Raw genomic sequence first — 17,551 nt, forward strand, 5'->3', positions numbered from 1 at the left:
TATATTTAACATGGGGGCGCATGGACATGCGTTGTGATGCGTTTTTTGACACATGCGTTTTTTGCGGCGCACGCGTCAGGGCGCACAGGACGCAGCAAGTTGCATTTTTTTTGCGTCCAATTTCAGCCAAAAAGGACGCATGCGTCGCAAAACGCAGCGTTTTAGCGTGCGTTTTGCTGCGTTTTTGTTTGCGTTGTGCGTTGCGTCGCCGACGCTGCGGCGCACAACGCAAATGTGAACGTAGCCTAACACATCCGGCATGATCGCGTCCCAGAAAGGGGGCGGGGCTTAGCGCCGAGCGGCTTTGCCGCTGCGGCGATACCGCCGGCCATCCTGACCGTGGAGACATAGCCTTAGGATTTCCAGTACATATAAAATGGTTGTCTAGTTTGGTCTATAACCTCATTAAAGGGGTTTTCCAAGAATGGATTATCTTTTAGCTATCCATAGGTCATCCATATAAGATTGGTGGAGATCCGCCAACTGGCACCTTCATGATCACATGTAATCCACTCCGGAAGTGGCAGGAACTAAGCAGTGTACAGGATGTAAAACAGCAGCCTAGTGGCTGCTAAGGGTACTGCACTTAAACTAGCATTCACAGTGCACAGGTGGACCCCCACCGAGCTCATATTAAGTAACTACTCCAGGGATATGTTTGGGCAGGGTGGAGTCGAGAAGCCCCCTACAGATTAGACTGTCAGCTGATCCTGCCGATGTACATAGGTTTGGCCAACATTAGTGGAATGTGTATGGGGGCCTTTAGTTTGCTTGTGACTTCAAAGAAACAAGGTGACTCTGACTTTCTTCTTAACAGCTCTTCTTTACGGTTTATAACTAAGCAGGCACACTGGTGACCACCATTTTAATTCCACTCCATGGGTAGGCACAGGGAGATCTTTCCAATGGGACAACAATACCTAACAATTCCTCGTATATATTTACCTTCCTGGTAAGAGACAAGGCAAGAGAGATAATATGAATAGGCTAGAAACGTAAAATGGAGTCATAGCCAATTTTTTAGGTTTGAAGTGGAGCTGACATTTATTAAATGTGATTTCCCATGTCCCTCACTGAATGGAAATGATTTGTGATCATATAACTTATTTATAGAGGACTGAAAGCCTCATGAGAAAGATGGTTATCATATCGTAACTATAGGACTGAATGTTATACGGGGATATCTGTGAATATTATATTTAAAGGGATTGTCCGTCATTGACAATTTTTCCCTTATGTTTACATATGGGTCAGTGCCATTGGGGAACAGTAAGATAATATCCGTGCTTTAATCTATCTTGGAACAATGTTCCTCACCCTGGGTTCCTTGAAGCTAAATTACGAGGTCTCCTAAAGACAGTGGTAAGGACGTATTCACATGTTGCAGTCGTTACCTTTAGAGCAGTTGTTAAAAAGGACATGTTTACGGGTCAAAAACAGGCAGTTTTATTCCAGCTGCTCCAGAGTATTATTTTTTTTTTTTTAAATCCAGTTCCAGATATATGGACCCTTCTATTTAGTCCAAAATGTTCTGTTTTTTACCAGGATGGTGTAAATCACAGGAAAATAATGCACAGCAGCATAAAGACAGGCTCCCAAAGAGTCCAATGAGCCAAGCCACCTTGGTAAAGACCAGAAAATGTAAACAATTATCACCAAACAAAAAGGCCCATATCTATGAGACCGTATGGCTTCAAAACAAACAAGAAACTTACTATTAAGGTCCTCTTTAAAGAGATTCTGTCAGCAGGATTTCATCCCCCAAACTCTTCATACGCACATGTAGCTTTTTCAGTGACAAGTCCAGCAATACCATTACATGGCCGAACCTTTCCTACATTACCGAGAAATCAGCTGTTGAATTGATTTGCAAATGAGGCTGAAGAGCTATGGTAGATCCGAAGCCTCTGTCACTCCAGTTCTATTCCCTACCAAGCGACGCCTCTTCTTACTTGGCTGACAGCCTCTATGCTGTGTGATTTCTGGCAAAGGAACCGTCAATCAAGCAGGATGGGGAGGTGGGGCTAGGTGGGGAATAGAGCTGGAGTGACAGAGGCTTTTCATTGGCAAATCCATTCAAATGCTGATTTCTCAGATGTGGGGGAGAGTCCCTTTAAAATGAGTCTGAGTTCTTGGTAGGATGGGAAATTTTGTTCCATCAGTGATTATATTAAAGTAGGTGGTATTCATTTATTTATATTTTTTACTGTATCTATTGATTGTACATAAATAATCTTTGGGGCATCCCTATTCTGCGTTTATGCCATGATGAGCACTGTTATGATCAATGAACAAGTCGGATCAAATTTCCTGTTTGCAAAATCCCAACATTTTACCACCTAATAAAACATGACAGTACGAGTTTTTGATGACCATGGTGCTGATGGATGCCTGCCAAGATGTGTCTGGGATCCTATGTCCTTGCTTTACGTAAAAGGTCATATAATGGGATCAATGCCAGCCACCAAGGAAAAGATGAAGAAGGTCGTACTGAGCTCATCACCTGAATTACAGAACTGGATAAAGAGGAACTCCCTGGTATCTTTATTAGAGGGATTACCCCCTTGTAAGCTGCTGTAGTGTAATAACAGAGCGCTGCTGCTATCACAGGACATTTCTAACAAACTACTATAACCCTTTCCTGCCAGCAGGGAGCGTGGGATTGATCCAGGTGAGCTTTCACGCTGCATTGTTTTTAATGGCATTCAAACAAAGTATTGAACATTTTACTTGACCGTGAGCCGGATCTGTTCTCCTTGGCTCAGAGGATCGATGTTAGACCCATGTGTTATCAAATCGCACCCGCTTTAAAGGGGAGCAAGTCCTATAATAAATGCATATAAGAAATGCTTGCTGTTTGTGCAACTCCAAAAAAACACAGCAAGAGCATTTCTATGTAATCCATTTTATTTAACCCTTTTTCATGAGCTCCTTTAGGCTGATTTAAGACCACATCAAGGTTTAATGTGATCATAAGTCAGCCCAAAATATACGAATTCAAAGAGAACCTATCATAACGTTTTCACCTGGATTGGGGGGGGGGGGGGATTTGGGCAAAACTTTTAGGTGGGCCCCTAACCAGGCAACCCTGATTATAACTATGGTGGCACACCCTAATAGTGGATGTAGGAGTTACTGATAAAAATCACTGATATTACGACCACATGGTGACCATATAGTGGTAGATACCAGAGCTGCAGAACATATAGGAGATTACACTACATCAGTAAGTCATATATAATGACTTACTGCTGATGTTCTTTCTGAGGGAGTTGTTCACTTTTCCAGTCTTTTCCATCTGGCCCAGACCGACATGACAACTTCTGCAGCCAGGACTCGGCTGCAGAGAATATAACAAAGACACATCTGACTTCTCACATTTCCAGAACCGTCCCCATCTATCACCAACCTGCACAAACCTACCCAACCTACTGATACCCCAATACTGAGCCGCTGCTGCAGTGTCCCTATTAGTGCACCTTCTGTGTGGTACTATGTGCCCTCAAGATGGTAGAACAAACCTCTAGAATATATTAATGCCTTAAAAAACAGTGCCCATAGTTTGATCCCTATAAAGTAATAATGCACTCTTTGAGCTCCTTTGACATTCAAAATAACCTGAGTTCACCATTAACAATAGATGCTTCCTTATACACAGCATAAGACCCCCTCACTGTATAGTACCCCCCTACACAGTATACTGACCCCTTAGTAACCCCCAAACTGTTTGATAGCTCCAACACTGTATTATGGCGACAACACTCTATAAAGACCTCACATTACCTTGCACACTGCATGATGGCTCCCCTCACTGTAATCTCCTCACTGTATGATAACCCCTAAATAGCCTCCATTTAGTATAATGCACTCCCCATAGGCTTCCATATAGTATAATTCACTCCCTATAGGACTCTATATAGTATATTGCACTTTCCATAGGTCTCGAAACAGTATAATGCCCTCCCCATAGGCCTCTATATAGTATAACGCACTACCCATAGGTCTCGATATAGTATTATGCACTCCCCATAGGCCTCCATAGTATAATGCACTCCCCATAGGCCTCTGTATAGTATAATGCACTCCCTATAGGCCTCTATATAGTATAATAAACTCCCCATAGGCCTACATACAGTATAATTCACTCCTCATAGGCATGTATACAATGTAATGCACTCCCCATAGGCCTCTATATAGTATAATGCACTTCTCATAGGCCTCTATAGTATAATGCACTTTCCATGGGCCTCTATATAGTATAATGCACTCCCCATAGGTCTCTATACAGTATAATGCACTCCCCATAGGCATCTATACTATAATGCACTTCCCATAGGTCTCCATGTACTATAATGCACTCCCCATAGGCCTTCATACAGTATAATGCACTCCTCATAGGCCTTTATATAATATAATGCACTCCCCATAGTCCTCTAAATAGTAAAATGCACTCTCCATAGGTCTCTATATAGTATAATGCACTCCCCATAGTCCTCTATATAGTATAATGCACTCTCCATAGGTCTCTATATAATATAATGCACTCCCCATAGTCCTCTATATAGTATAATGCACTCTCCATAGGTCTCTATATAATATAATGCACTCCCCATAGTCCTCTGTAGAGTATAGTGCACTCTCCATAGGTCTCTATATAATATAATGCACTCCCCATAGGCCTCTATATAGTATTATTCACTCCTCATAGACGTCTATATAGTAAAATACACTCCCCATAGGCCTCTGTATAGTATACTACACTCCACATAGACCTTTATATAGTATAATGCACTCCCCATAACAAAAAAATACAATACTCACCTCTCCTCCTTGTTCCCCTGCTGCTCCGAATGCTCGCACTCGGGCCCGCTGTCAGTATCTGCGTCAGTGACATCAGACGCAGAGGGGGAATGATAACAAAGGGAGCGTGATACAGTTAAACCATAGCATAGTTCCGAGTGGGCTCCTCAGAGAGCAGGGCCAGGGGTGACTGCCCCCTCTGTAATTATGCCACTATTGTTGTCTATCCAGCCATATCACTATTTCAATAAGTAAAAACGTCCCTGAAGGTGTCAATTAAAGGGGCTTCCAGCCTGAGAAAGAAATGTCTGAAGTCACTGTCACAATTCCCAAATATGCCTGTGGAAGGTATGCCTGTGCCAGTGGATGGTCATGTGACCCCATGCACACAATTTGCGCATTTGCGCTCACCTGCCGACTAGTCTAATTTCTCGCTTGTCTGTTAAGAGAAGTTGGAGATATGACCACCAATATGCAAATGGCACACATGTGGTCACATGACCACCTACTTGCATAGAGAATGCTGTGGAATCATAAGGACGCATTCAAACGTCTGGGCAAATCGTTCCGAGATCGGACTGCAAAGCACAGACTGGCTGCAGGTCTCCTAACCTGAGCTTCATAGATATACATGATGCTGTCCCGCCCGGGTGGTCCGATCTTGGACTGATTCGCATGGACGTCTGCATTTGCCCTCACACTGAGTGCATTTCATAACGTCACGATTCAGCAGTCTGCAGTCACACAGAGGAGATGCAGAATTTTCTTTACATACTGATGACCCTATTGGACCTGGATAAAAACTGATTGACCTGGATCACTGTGACCTCTCTGTGCTTGGATGAGGGTCAGGCCCTTACTGATCAAACACTGACAGCATATTCTAAAGGAACTTCGCAGGAGCCATCATTGCCCAATATAGCGAGGTGCAGAAAAGCCATAAATCACTCGACTATTGCTGATCCCCTGTGCTGCCCAGATAACATAGAGGCCTCCATACAAAAGATGACAGACAAAGATTGCTTAGGGGTAATCTTCCCAATAGATGAAATCTGAATTACACCAGCTGACCCTAATCGTCTGATCTACAACATCGGCCATATTGTTACCCAGCGTTCCCATAACCCAACACAGAAAGGCAAGAAAACACCTAAAATATGGTTAATAAATGTGGATACTAAGGTTATATCTTATATATATATATATATATATATATATATATATATATATATATATATATATACATACATACATATACATATATACACACACATATATATATATATATATATATATATATATATATATATAGATATATATATACGATAGCTATGACTGTGTCACTTCAATGCTACTGCATCACCCATGTCAGGAGCAGTCTTATCCTCATTTATCACCCGTCCCGCTGTGTGACAGCCCAATCTATTCTTATCCCCTTCCCTGGAATAAAATAACAGGCAGCAGCAAATCCCACAAATATTGAACTAGTAATTTCAATAGATGCCACAGGTGGCACAAGTGGTGGTTGATCGCGGAGTCAGGTGCCAATCAAGCCTGGCTCCCATTGATTGCTGGTTGTGCGCAGACTGCGGGCAGAATGGAACATGCCAAGTGCAGACTTTCCCCTAATAACTGGCATGGGCATGTGAGCTTTTATTGTGCAGCGATCCCCAGGACTGCTATTGTATGCACGATTACATGCTTCCATCAGCAAGCTATTCTAGTACTCATCTACTCTCCTCACACTTGCTCCATACCAGGATTTCAATTCGAAAGTGGGTGTACAAATTTGTATATTAAGAAACGGATTTCCTGTTACCTTGGAAACAAAGGGTCCGGACCGACCACGCAGAAATAGGTTGGAAGACAAGTGCTTGTTAATATATTGACTACATACACCTGTCTATCCATATTATTGGGTTCCTATATTTAATCAAAGAGGATTTGTCACTTGCCATAAATATGATTTTTTTTTTACCTGGTGTAAATGCCGCTGTTCTCCTGAATCTGGTGTTGCTTTTCTTTTGTACCTGCGCCTTTCCGTTCCTGAGATATGGCCCTCTTTACACTGTATGCAAATTTAGTCTTGTTAGCAAAGTGGGGGTGGTTCCCCATTCTTCTCTGTGGCAGTTTTCATAATGATCACGCCCCCACGGCTAACAAGACTAGATTTACATACATAGAAGAAGAAGGCATATCTCAGGAACTGAGATATATATATATACAGTGGTGTTCAAAAGTCCTGCATAGGTATAGGATAAATTGATTTTTCAAGTTTTAAACGTTTTCTGTCGAATATCTTCGATGCTAATATGACATATTATATATGGTTTTGTTCAGAATACAATTTTGCATTCTGTCCCTGTAATATTTTTAGCTTTTGAAGCAGTTTTGCCTGATATTATTGCAACAATATGGTAATTGAAAGCACAACTAAATATTGTACAGCTTCACATCCAAAATTATCCAATCACAGATGAGGTTCTTGTGACCAATCATAACCTGGATATGGCAGCCAATCACATTGCATTACATTGCATAACATCTGCTGCTTTGTTTGTTTGTTTTATCTGTTGGTCTATCTAGTGAATCATACTGTAGAGTTTCATGATGGGAGCCTTCAGATTTTTGTCAGCGGAGGATCGTGTGCGAGTTGTGGTGCTACATGAAGAGGGTTATACTGGACCCCAGATCGCAAGGAAGGTCGGCTGTAATCAGAGTACAGTCGTAAGAATTTTGCAGAAACATAAGCAACTTGGAATTACCCAGGACAGGCCCAGATCTGGTCGGCCCAGAAAGTCAACTAAAAGGGAGGATAGAGTACTGATAAGAACATCCCTTGCCAATCGAAAGCTCACCTCTCCTCAGCTTCTGCGAGAATGGCAAGAAAAGTGCAATATTGAGGTAGCAACATCAACTGTTAGGAAGAGATGTTTGGAAGCAGGATTGAAAGGGTGCAAGGCCCGAAAGAAGCCATTGATGAAAGCCATACAAAGGCGAAAACTGTGGGCATTGAAATATTTAAAATGGAGGAAGGAGGAGTGGGAAAAAGTGCTATTTAGTGATGAAAGCGCTTTTTACATTTTAGGAAATGATGGTAAGTCTTATGTGAGAAGGTTCCCACATGAAGAGTACAAGCCAGAGTGTTTGAGCTTCTCTGTGAAACATGTAATGAAAGTAATGGTCTGGGGCTGTATGGCAGTCAATGGTGTTGGAAGGCTTCATATTGTGGAGGGTATGGTTAATGCAAACAAAAAAAAAACATAGACATCCTTAATAAGAAAATGCTTCCTTCTGCTCAACACCTCTTTTCAGGGGATTACATCTTCCAGGATGATAATGCTCCTTGTCACAGAGCTAAGACAGTAACGGAATGGAAAAAAAAGAACAAGGTGGCTACTATTGACTGGCCAGCTCAGTCCCCGGACCTCAATCCAATTGAAAACTTGTGGCACAAGGTATCATTAGAGATATCTAGAAAACAGCCAAGGACCAAGAGTGAGTTGATTGAGGCTCTGATTCAGGCCTGGAACCACATCATCACTCGTGAACATCTGCAGAAGCTTGTTCACTCAATGCCACAGAGATGCAAGCTGGTGCTCAAGAGCAAAGGCTGGCCAATAAAGTATTAGAAGCTAAAGATGCACTCTAAAGGCCCTTTTCAGGACTCTGAATTAAATAAAAAATAATAAATCTTAAAAAGTTAAATTTGTCTGTGTGAACTTGCATTGGAAGTTAATGAACTTAGAAACCTGTTCACCATTCTACACACTGTACTGGTGTAGGTATGGTTATGCTGTAAAAAAAATTATCAAAAATGCGCATACCATAACAATTTATACACTTGGGACATTCAAAAATGAGTATGGCATACAATGAGGGATTACAAAAACATATATGTTCCACCAGTTTCACTGTAGAGATGCAGAAGTATGAAACATATAGTTTTCTTCACACCTATGCAGGACTTTTGAACACCACTGTGTATATATATATATATATATATAGAGAGAGAGAGAGAGAGAGAGAGAGAGAGAGAGAGAGAGAGAGAGAATAAAAAAATTGTTGTGGGGTCCCCCATATTATTCTTATCCAGCTAAGGGAAAGCCGACTGCTGGGGGCTGATGTTTATAGTCTGGGAAGGGGTTAATGAACATGGAGCTTCCCAGGCTATTAATATCAGCTCACAGCTGTCTACTTAGCCTTTACTAGTTATTAACAAGGGGAGACCCACACCAAAAAAATATGATGTGGGGTCCCGCCTATACCAGCAAAGGCTAGGCAGACAGCTGTGGGCTGATATAAATTGCCTAGGAATGGGCCATGGATATTGGCACATCTCAGACTAAAAACATAAGCCCTCAGCTGCCCCACAAATGGGGCATCCATAAGATGCGCCAATTCTGGTGCTTAGCCTCCGATTTTCCCACTTGTTCGGGTGCAGTGGCAAGTGGGGTAATTGTATTGTAGTTGATGTCAGCTTTGTAATGTCAGCAGACATCAAGCCCAGGGGTTAGTAAAGGAGAGGCATCTATAAGATGCCTCCGTTACAAATTCCATAGTCAAATGTAGTAAAGACACAGACCGAGTAAAGTCCTTTATTTGAAATAAAAACTACAGATTCTCTTTTACCCATTTAATAATATCCAAAGAAAAATAAAAAAACAAAGACATCCTCCTCACCTGTCGGCTGATAATCCATTTGTCCCGTGATGAGCCCAAAACAGCTACATCTGGATGCTTTGCTGAGCGGTGACATAAAATGCGACCGCTCGGCCTAACATCCAGGTGACACTGAGCTTCACTTATGAACGCAGCTTCAGCGCCGAGTGCTGATGTCAGTAAGGTGACTGGAGTTCATAGATGAACTCCGGTGACCTCACTGATGTTACCACTCGCTGAGTGAGAATTACATTTCTGCCCTGGCTGCAGTTTGCTGTAAAATTCCAAGCTGCGCTGTACTCACCTTCTCTGGGCCTACCGGCGAGTCTCCGACAGTGCTCCTGGGGTCTGGCATTGGTTGAGTGGAAGACATCATCTTAACAGCGTGGCATTGAGCTCAGTGTGTTCTCCTACAAGGGGAGTTTAAAGCCGCCGAGCCGCTGTCAATGTCACGTCAGCTTCGCAGCCAACCAGCGACACCGGAAGCAGCGTCGGAGACTCACACACAAGAAGGTCAGTACAATTAGTTTGTTTTTTTTATAGCAGACTCCAGCATGAAAAGAAATGTAACTGAAAAGGAGCAATCCTTTTAGGAATCACAGGTCCAGAATAATGTTGCAGCATGTGTATGAAATGTGTTAAAATCTCATCCATTTGCTCGCTCCTTCGCTCCTGTATTCTGCGGCAGCTTTTCGACGTCGCATTAAGATTAATATCACTCACAGCAATCCCTGTCCTAATATAATTATTCTATCTTTCCAACACATTAGGGCTTTTTCATTATAAGAAGCCGATTAACAAATTATGAGATACTGATTTTAGTATCAGTTCATTCATTTTTTCGGGGGAAAAAAAATTGGAATCTTTTTTTGGGTGAAAAATGAGTTCTGTAGGTCAATTGGATTCAGTGTTACAATCTTGTGAGTCTAACCTGTAACCTAGATTGTTACTTGGCTAGCTTACCCTACTAACGTCTTTGTGAATAGCATGAAACCACAGCATGGATGAGGAAGCCGATGATTTAACAGCATGACACCTGCCTTCCACTCCATTTGGTACCATCTGCTCCCTACCCCAAAACCATTAAACTTGACTGCTATATTGGACATCTGCTGCCTCCCACCACACAAAAGCCCGCCTGTCACCTTCACCCCCTGTTTAATTGCTCCAGGCGTTTAACACTAGGTTTTAAGTTAGGTGGAAAATAATCTAGGGCAATGCCCCCTTCGCTTCAGGAGCTCTTCTAACATTTTACCTTCGGCAAAACATGAAAAATACAGAAATAGCTAAAATAAAAACCGGAGTCACTAAAAGATTTTTTCAGAAACAAGACATAGAAATCTGTGACTATTCTTTTATTGGTGACTACTGGTATGTTCGCTGTTTCAGCTCCCACAGAGGTTGTCACCCGGATTCCCTATAATCATGAAACGAAATCTGAGAGCTCTAAGGCCATGTTCACACATTCAGAATTCATTCAGGATTATGCGCCATTTAATCACAAAAATGGGGATCCAATGTCAGATTCCCAGCACAAATAAAAGACTTTCGTAATGGGATTCGTTGTATTTTTGTTACTTTTTTCTGCGCAGATTTGTCGCAAAAACTGAAGGTTTACCTCGTACCAGCAAAGTGATTGAGACTCCTAAAGTCTCATGCACACTTCCCTTAACTTTTCCTTGCAGATTTAAATTCTTATAACGTTTTTGCTGCAGATTTTACCCATACTAATGAATGGAAATAACGCATAAAAAAGTGTAAAAAATGCATGTATTTCATGCTGAATTTTACTGCCAACACATCAGTATTTGCAGCCGATTTTTCTGCAGCAAATACTGAATGTGCGCACATACCCTTAGGCGAATTTGACTTATGATAAAAGTAATCTGTCACCACGTTTGACCTATGTAAACTATTAATACGGGCATACAGGCTATAGAGTGCTGAAAAGAGTCTTACCTGTATGTTTTTATCAGTTTATGTAAATGACCTCTTCCAGGCAATGGGCAGGACACTGCCCAGAAGATAACGCTGCCTCCATACTTCATCAGCATATTTCTTGCCTCCTGTCAGCATCACGCTGAGCATGCGCAAGATTTCCTCTCGAGCAGATGAGAATCTGGTGCCAAATTCCCTTTAAGAAGGCCTATACCCTTCTATATACAAAGAGGCCATCAGTATCAGCGCCTCAAAAAACTTTTAAAACTGTGTTTCAGTACCAAGCATAGCACATGTACAGAAAGAATTATCATCGGCAATATCATCGCCGGTCATTGACCGCTCCTGCCAGAGATTCAGCTGTTCCCTGTCAACAGAGGAGCAATTTCTCTTCCTGTTGACTGGGCGGGACTACTGGTGTCATGCTGATTGACAGCCGGTCTCCACTACTTAATTGGGGGAAGCCGGCTGTCAATCAGCATGACACCAGTAGTCCCACCCAGTCAACAGGAAGAGAAATTGCTCCTCTGTTGACAGGGAGCAGCTGAATCTATGGCAAGAGCGGTCAGTGACTGGCGCCAGATACAACAGACAGGTAGTTGCTTCTGTTAGCAACTACATGCCTTTTTTTTAAAGTCCCACATATCCCCTTTAAAAGCATCTTTATCCAGTGTTCTGTATATTAAAACTGGTGTAAACAATGCTGATTTTATGGGGTAGCTATCATCAGAAATTACCTATTGAATAAATCAGGTTTTTGTGTTAACTATGCTTTTTCAAATTTTTTGGCAATCTTTTTTTTTTTTTTTTTTTACCACAATTTCTATTAAAATACAAAATAGAAAGCTTACAATTTTCACACTGGCCACTTTGACTTTTTAAGACTCTAACATTCTACTGTTTCAGGAAACAATACATGTACATAGCCACAATGGTAAGACCCTGCCTTTATCTTTTGTACTGGGCTCTCTAATGAGCCTGTGCAAAGGTCACTGTGAAGGGAGGAGGAGGTCAGCTGTAACATCGCCTATCGCAATTGGATTTTGTGTTAGCAGCTGTGTATAGGGGTGTTACCTGTCAGTGTAATCCTGCCTCTGATAACATGGAACCTGCTGAAAACTCTTCCTGAAAGGACAGAAAGTAAAAGTCTAAAAAAAAAGGCCCCAGTGGCCAGTGTGAAAATTACAAAATGTATCATTTTATTTTTAGTAATAAAGAATGAGATATGAAAAAATAAAATAAATAAATAAATTAAAAAAATCACTTACCACAAAAACCTGATTGAAACAATTTTCGGATATCAGTTCTAGGGGATTATGGATCTGTGCAGCTTTTGACACTGCATCAAGTCTCTTGTGGACAATCATTCTTCCTGTCCATGTCTTATTTGTACAGACCCTACAACACACTACTCCCTGGATTACTGTAAGCGCGGCGCTTAGGTCTCACGCTTCACTTCTTTCATGATCAAGCAACGTTCTCTAAACCCTAGAGAAGTGAGCCAGCAGTAGGATCACCTCTGACATCTGCTGCACTGCTTCTCCTCCTGCGGAGCAGGATACCTTACTAGAGGCACTTGGAGGATCCTCACTTGCGGCAGATTTGTTGCAAAAATTCCTGCAACTGAAAACCAGACTGTTGTTGTGTTAGTTTGCGGTAAGCACAAGGAGCGCTTCGGGTAAACGAGGCAGTTACGGAAACTTTTGTAATAAGTTTGGTGCATTTGATCTTGGTCATGTACTAGGAGGCATAGAGAGGATTTGTGCTCCTCTCACAAAGTTCTTAGTTGAAAGTTAATTGGTTAACTGCAAGTCAAGGACTGTAGGTAATTACATAACCTCAGTTGCAGTTTCTTTAAAACACAAACAAACTGCGCTTTAACCACCCTAACCAGGTCCTGCCCTTAGTATCCCCCACTGCTTCGGGTGTTTGTTATTGTCTGCAGCCCTGACATCAAAATAATAGCACTGCAGCCAATCAGCCACTTGATTGGCTGCAGTGCCACTAATGTGATGTCAGCGTTGAAGACAATGCTGCATTAGAGACTCAGGAGATGCAGCAGAGATGCAGTGTTGGACCAGGGAACTTTTTTTGTTTTTACCTCTTCACGACCTTGCAATTTTCCCTTTTTTATTTTTGTTTTTTTGCTCCCCTTCTTCCCCGAGCCATAACCTTTTTATTTTCCTGTCAATATGGCTGTCTTAGGCCTTGTTTTTGTCGGAACGAGTTGTACTTTTGAATTACACCATTGATTTTACCATATAGTGCACTGTAAAATGGGGGGAAAAAATCCAATTACGCTGAAATTGCAAAAAAAACTGCAATTCCACAACTGTTTTTTTTTTTTTACTATATTCACTCTATGGTAAAACTAACGTGCTATTATGATTCTCCAGGTCAGCACGAGTTCACAGATACCAACCATGTATAAGTTCTTTTTTATTTAAGTGGTGAAAAATAATCCAAAGTTTGTAAGAAGAAAAAAATTGTGCCATTTTCCGAGACTAGTAACGTCTCAATTTTTCGGGATCTGGGGCTGTGTGAGGGCTTATTTTTTGAGCGTTCATAGGAGATCTGTAATCTGCAGACCCCATGCTGTCATTACAACCCACCGGCGCCCCACGTTCACATGACAGGGGAGCCAATGGGCATGTCTTATGATGCACTTACACTTATGCGATAAGTAAATGCCTCTGTCAGTGATTGACAGCGGCATTTTACATGTTAACAGCCCTGGTTGGATCGCGATTCCACCTGCGCCTGTTAGGGGCACATGACAGTTGATCAAATCAGCTGTCATATACCTGAAAATATGCGAGCTCAGCACAAATGCCGGGACACGCCCTATGACGTATCTATACGTCCAAGGTCTTGAAGGGGTTAAATCAACTGCAGCTAGGGTACAGAGTTTTCTGAAATTGTAAAACCCCTTTATGTATATTTTAATAATAGATAATTCATTCAAATGAACCATTGTCTTCTAAATACTAAATGAGAATCAGTTTTTGTAGAGGTCAGTTGTTGCATATTTTCCTATGACATCTCTCTTATTTCCTAAGGAGAGTCATCATTATCCATGAATGAATGGGTTAGCACCATTGCATCCTATGACATTGATAGGCATAATACTGATGCTCTGCTTTGGTGATCATTGACGCCATGAGGTCGGGCCGGCATGGCCTGTGTCTGGTCTCCCATCTGTTCTTACCACGGGAGCCATTAGACAGCACCCTCCATTCATGGTAATGCCGAGGGTGATTACCGTCAGCGGAGCACCGCACTGCATCCCAATAACATTTCTATCAACTGCTGACTACTACCAATCACCATCTACAGGCCCATATAAACAAAGTGTCCGATGTGCCTGATAATGAGCGGCCTTAACGATCCCCTGGCTGAGTGGATGAGCAAAACGATCATTCAGGGCAGATAAAAATGTCATTTATCACATACTGCCTTCTCTTCCGAGGCGTCAGTGGTCTAGCGATGGATAATTCTGCAATCAGACTCCTGATTTGAGAGCAGATCATGGAGGGTGAAGATGTGACAAAACCCGCTTACAGATGCCCTATTTTTTAACTAAATATATTATCAAGGACACATCACTAAATTGACAGGGAAAAACTCCCTCTTTGCAACCAATTTGAGGCATTTTTTGGTATCTTAAAATTACAAGTAATACTCTCATTTTTAAATGTGTTTTTTTTTCTTGCATTTTTAGTTGCGCATTTGGTGGCGTTTTGTATTTAGTGTCCTTTGGTGCATGCACTTTTTATATTGCTACATGTTTCTGGAGTTTTTCAAGCCCTATATAGAAACCTAAGCAAAAAAAACCCCTTTCTCTTTACTTACAGCATATATATACACATATACACCCCACCGATCAGCTGTTATTAGCTCTAGAACCATGTATATATTGCATGGAATTACCCTGCGAATGTGTAGTGGCCACTGCCAGGTGCTGTAGATCAGCTCCTACTTTCCTGAATAACAGCTGATCTGCAGCACTCGGGAGCACCCACTACTGCCAGAGATAACAGTTGATCGGCAGAGGTAATGTTTTAACACAATCCCTGCCTTTAAAAGAAGAAAAAAAATCCTATTGAACAACCTTTAAGTAAATCCTACAATCAGAATTAACACTAACGACCAATAAAAATTAGATGTCAGCACATATCATAAGTTTTATGATTGAATGTCTCGGTGGCTGGTGTAGACCCTCTGCGTGATGGAACAGGCTACCAGGTATTCACCAGCCCACTGATGGCAAGGTTGGACTTGGCTGCCGGCAGACACCATGCACCACTCCAGGCTAGTCCCTGGATACCACACTCCACCAAGGAGCTAGAAGGTGCACAGTAAGACGGATGGGATGTGGAGCACTGTCACTAGGGAAAGAAGAGGGTTGCAACCCCTGAAACTTGCTGTGCGCAAACCTGAGCTCCCTCACGTCTCTAGATGGGTTCTTTCACCCCGTCCAGTGCACACGTTCTCATCCCTGTCTTTCCCCAAGTATGGCCCTGGGTACTGTGCGAGGCAGCAGGAATACTAGTCCTGCTCTATGATAAAGACACAAAGGGAAACAGACAATCACTCAACGTGCACCTAGACAACAGAAAGGTATAAAGGGAAAGGAAGGGTGAGGCAAACCGAAAGGGAGATAAAGAAAGGAAGACACCAAACAAACTTCCAAACAGCAATCTCCGAAGACGACTCCTAGACGACTTCTCTTTCCACGACTCCATACTGATACCAAGGTATAGCAAGCTATCACTGGCAACTACCCAAGCTAAGAGGTGAGTACTTATACCAGAGGGGAGTGGAGGAATCAGAACAGCTGAGATAACTCATGAGGGAAAGCTTTAGGAGACAAACAGAACTGCTTAACCCTTGCAGCACCACAACAAGGGAAATCTGCACAGCTAACTGTACAGCAAAGCAGATCCAACCAGTGCAGGCGTGCAGCTAAACGCTGCGATCTTCTGACCTCTAAAATAGAGGAGGCCACTCTAAGTCACGGCATACCCATGACAATGAAGCAGCAGGTTTTAGTTGGCTGGAGGCAACTTAGGTAGTTATCTATTTCATTTATTAGGATTTTTTTTAGATATTATATTGTAATAACAGACAAAAATTTACAATTAAAAATTGGGATCTCTAAGTACAATTAGAGGCACCAAGTTAGTAAAATTGCAGGTATTAGCAATGAAAAACAATCTTCTTATTCACCAGTAAAGAAGAAACATCATGGGTCCCTTCTGCCTATCCCTTCTATTGCCAAGTAGAGTAACTAATGTCTACAGGTTAAACAAGGCCCTTCAAGGGAAAGTATGTACCCAACAAAGTAGAGTAACAGACCTCACATGAAGCCCCCAACATATAGGCTTTCACACTCTACAGTAGTGAAGCACATAGCACACACAGGGGAATGTCAATGTGACATCACAAATCATGTGATGACATCATGCAAATTGCACAATGATGTAATAACACTAATATACATTAAGATTACATTGTATAAAAAGTCTATATAATTAGATTTGCATTAGATATGGGAAATACAAGAAGATATTGGTGGATTGGTGGTGGGCTCAAGTGTAGGTTTCTCCAAGGGGAAGTAGGGTGAAGTGGCTCATAAGTGGAGAAAGAAACATATTTCTCTGATATCATCTTTCTAAAGATTTTTTCATATTTGCCTGTAAAGTTTGTGGAAACGACAGTGACCATTTAAGCTGATGACATGGACGGCTTTGTGCCTACAGGCCAGATGTGATCGCAAGTAGGTATCATTTCACATCCTTCATAAATTACCTTCATTAACACAGACTCACTGAGCTTCTCCCGGTTAACAATTTTGATGGCAACCTTTTGACACGTTACACAGTGGATCCCAAGTTTCACAAGACCTGCAAGTGAAGACAAAAAATGTATATGATTACAGATGGATTAAATGAATGTTCATGAAAAATATCAATATTATAATGGTATTTCTAAAAAAAAATTAAGGTATTTTAGGGTTAAGAGACATGTCCAGTGCAAGAGGGTGGCACGTTTAGGTAGTGGAAGTAATCAATGTAAGAGTAGTTGCAGCAGCGAATAGTGTACATTCAGCTGCTTATGTTTTGCAGCTGCTCACTTTGTGGCACAGTAG

General features: G+C 41.8%; 1 protein-coding gene across 13 annotated transcripts in view; it reads right to left on the reverse strand.

The window, feature by feature from the left end:
- The window catches only part of BRSK2 (BR serine/threonine kinase 2), a 210,830-nt gene that overhangs the window by 83,604 nt on the left and 109,675 nt on the right, over positions 1-17,551 (reverse strand). For 11 of the 13 annotated variants that reach the window (XM_077287893.1, XM_077287900.1, XM_077287899.1 and 8 more), the window contains exon 2: positions 17,212-17,306. The exons of the other annotated variants lie outside the window; for them this stretch is intronic. In XM_077287893.1, coding sequence (XP_077144008.1) covers positions 17,212-17,306 — 95 coding nt within the window. The remainder of the gene's footprint in view (positions 1-17,211; positions 17,307-17,551) is intronic. 13 annotated transcript variants of the gene reach the window in all.

The sequence above is a fragment of the Ranitomeya variabilis genome, chromosome 2 (genome assembly GCF_051348905.1).
Source record: "Ranitomeya variabilis isolate aRanVar5 chromosome 2, aRanVar5.hap1, whole genome shotgun sequence".
In the NCBI taxonomy this organism is placed as follows: Eukaryota; Metazoa; Chordata; class Amphibia; order Anura; family Dendrobatidae; genus Ranitomeya; species Ranitomeya variabilis.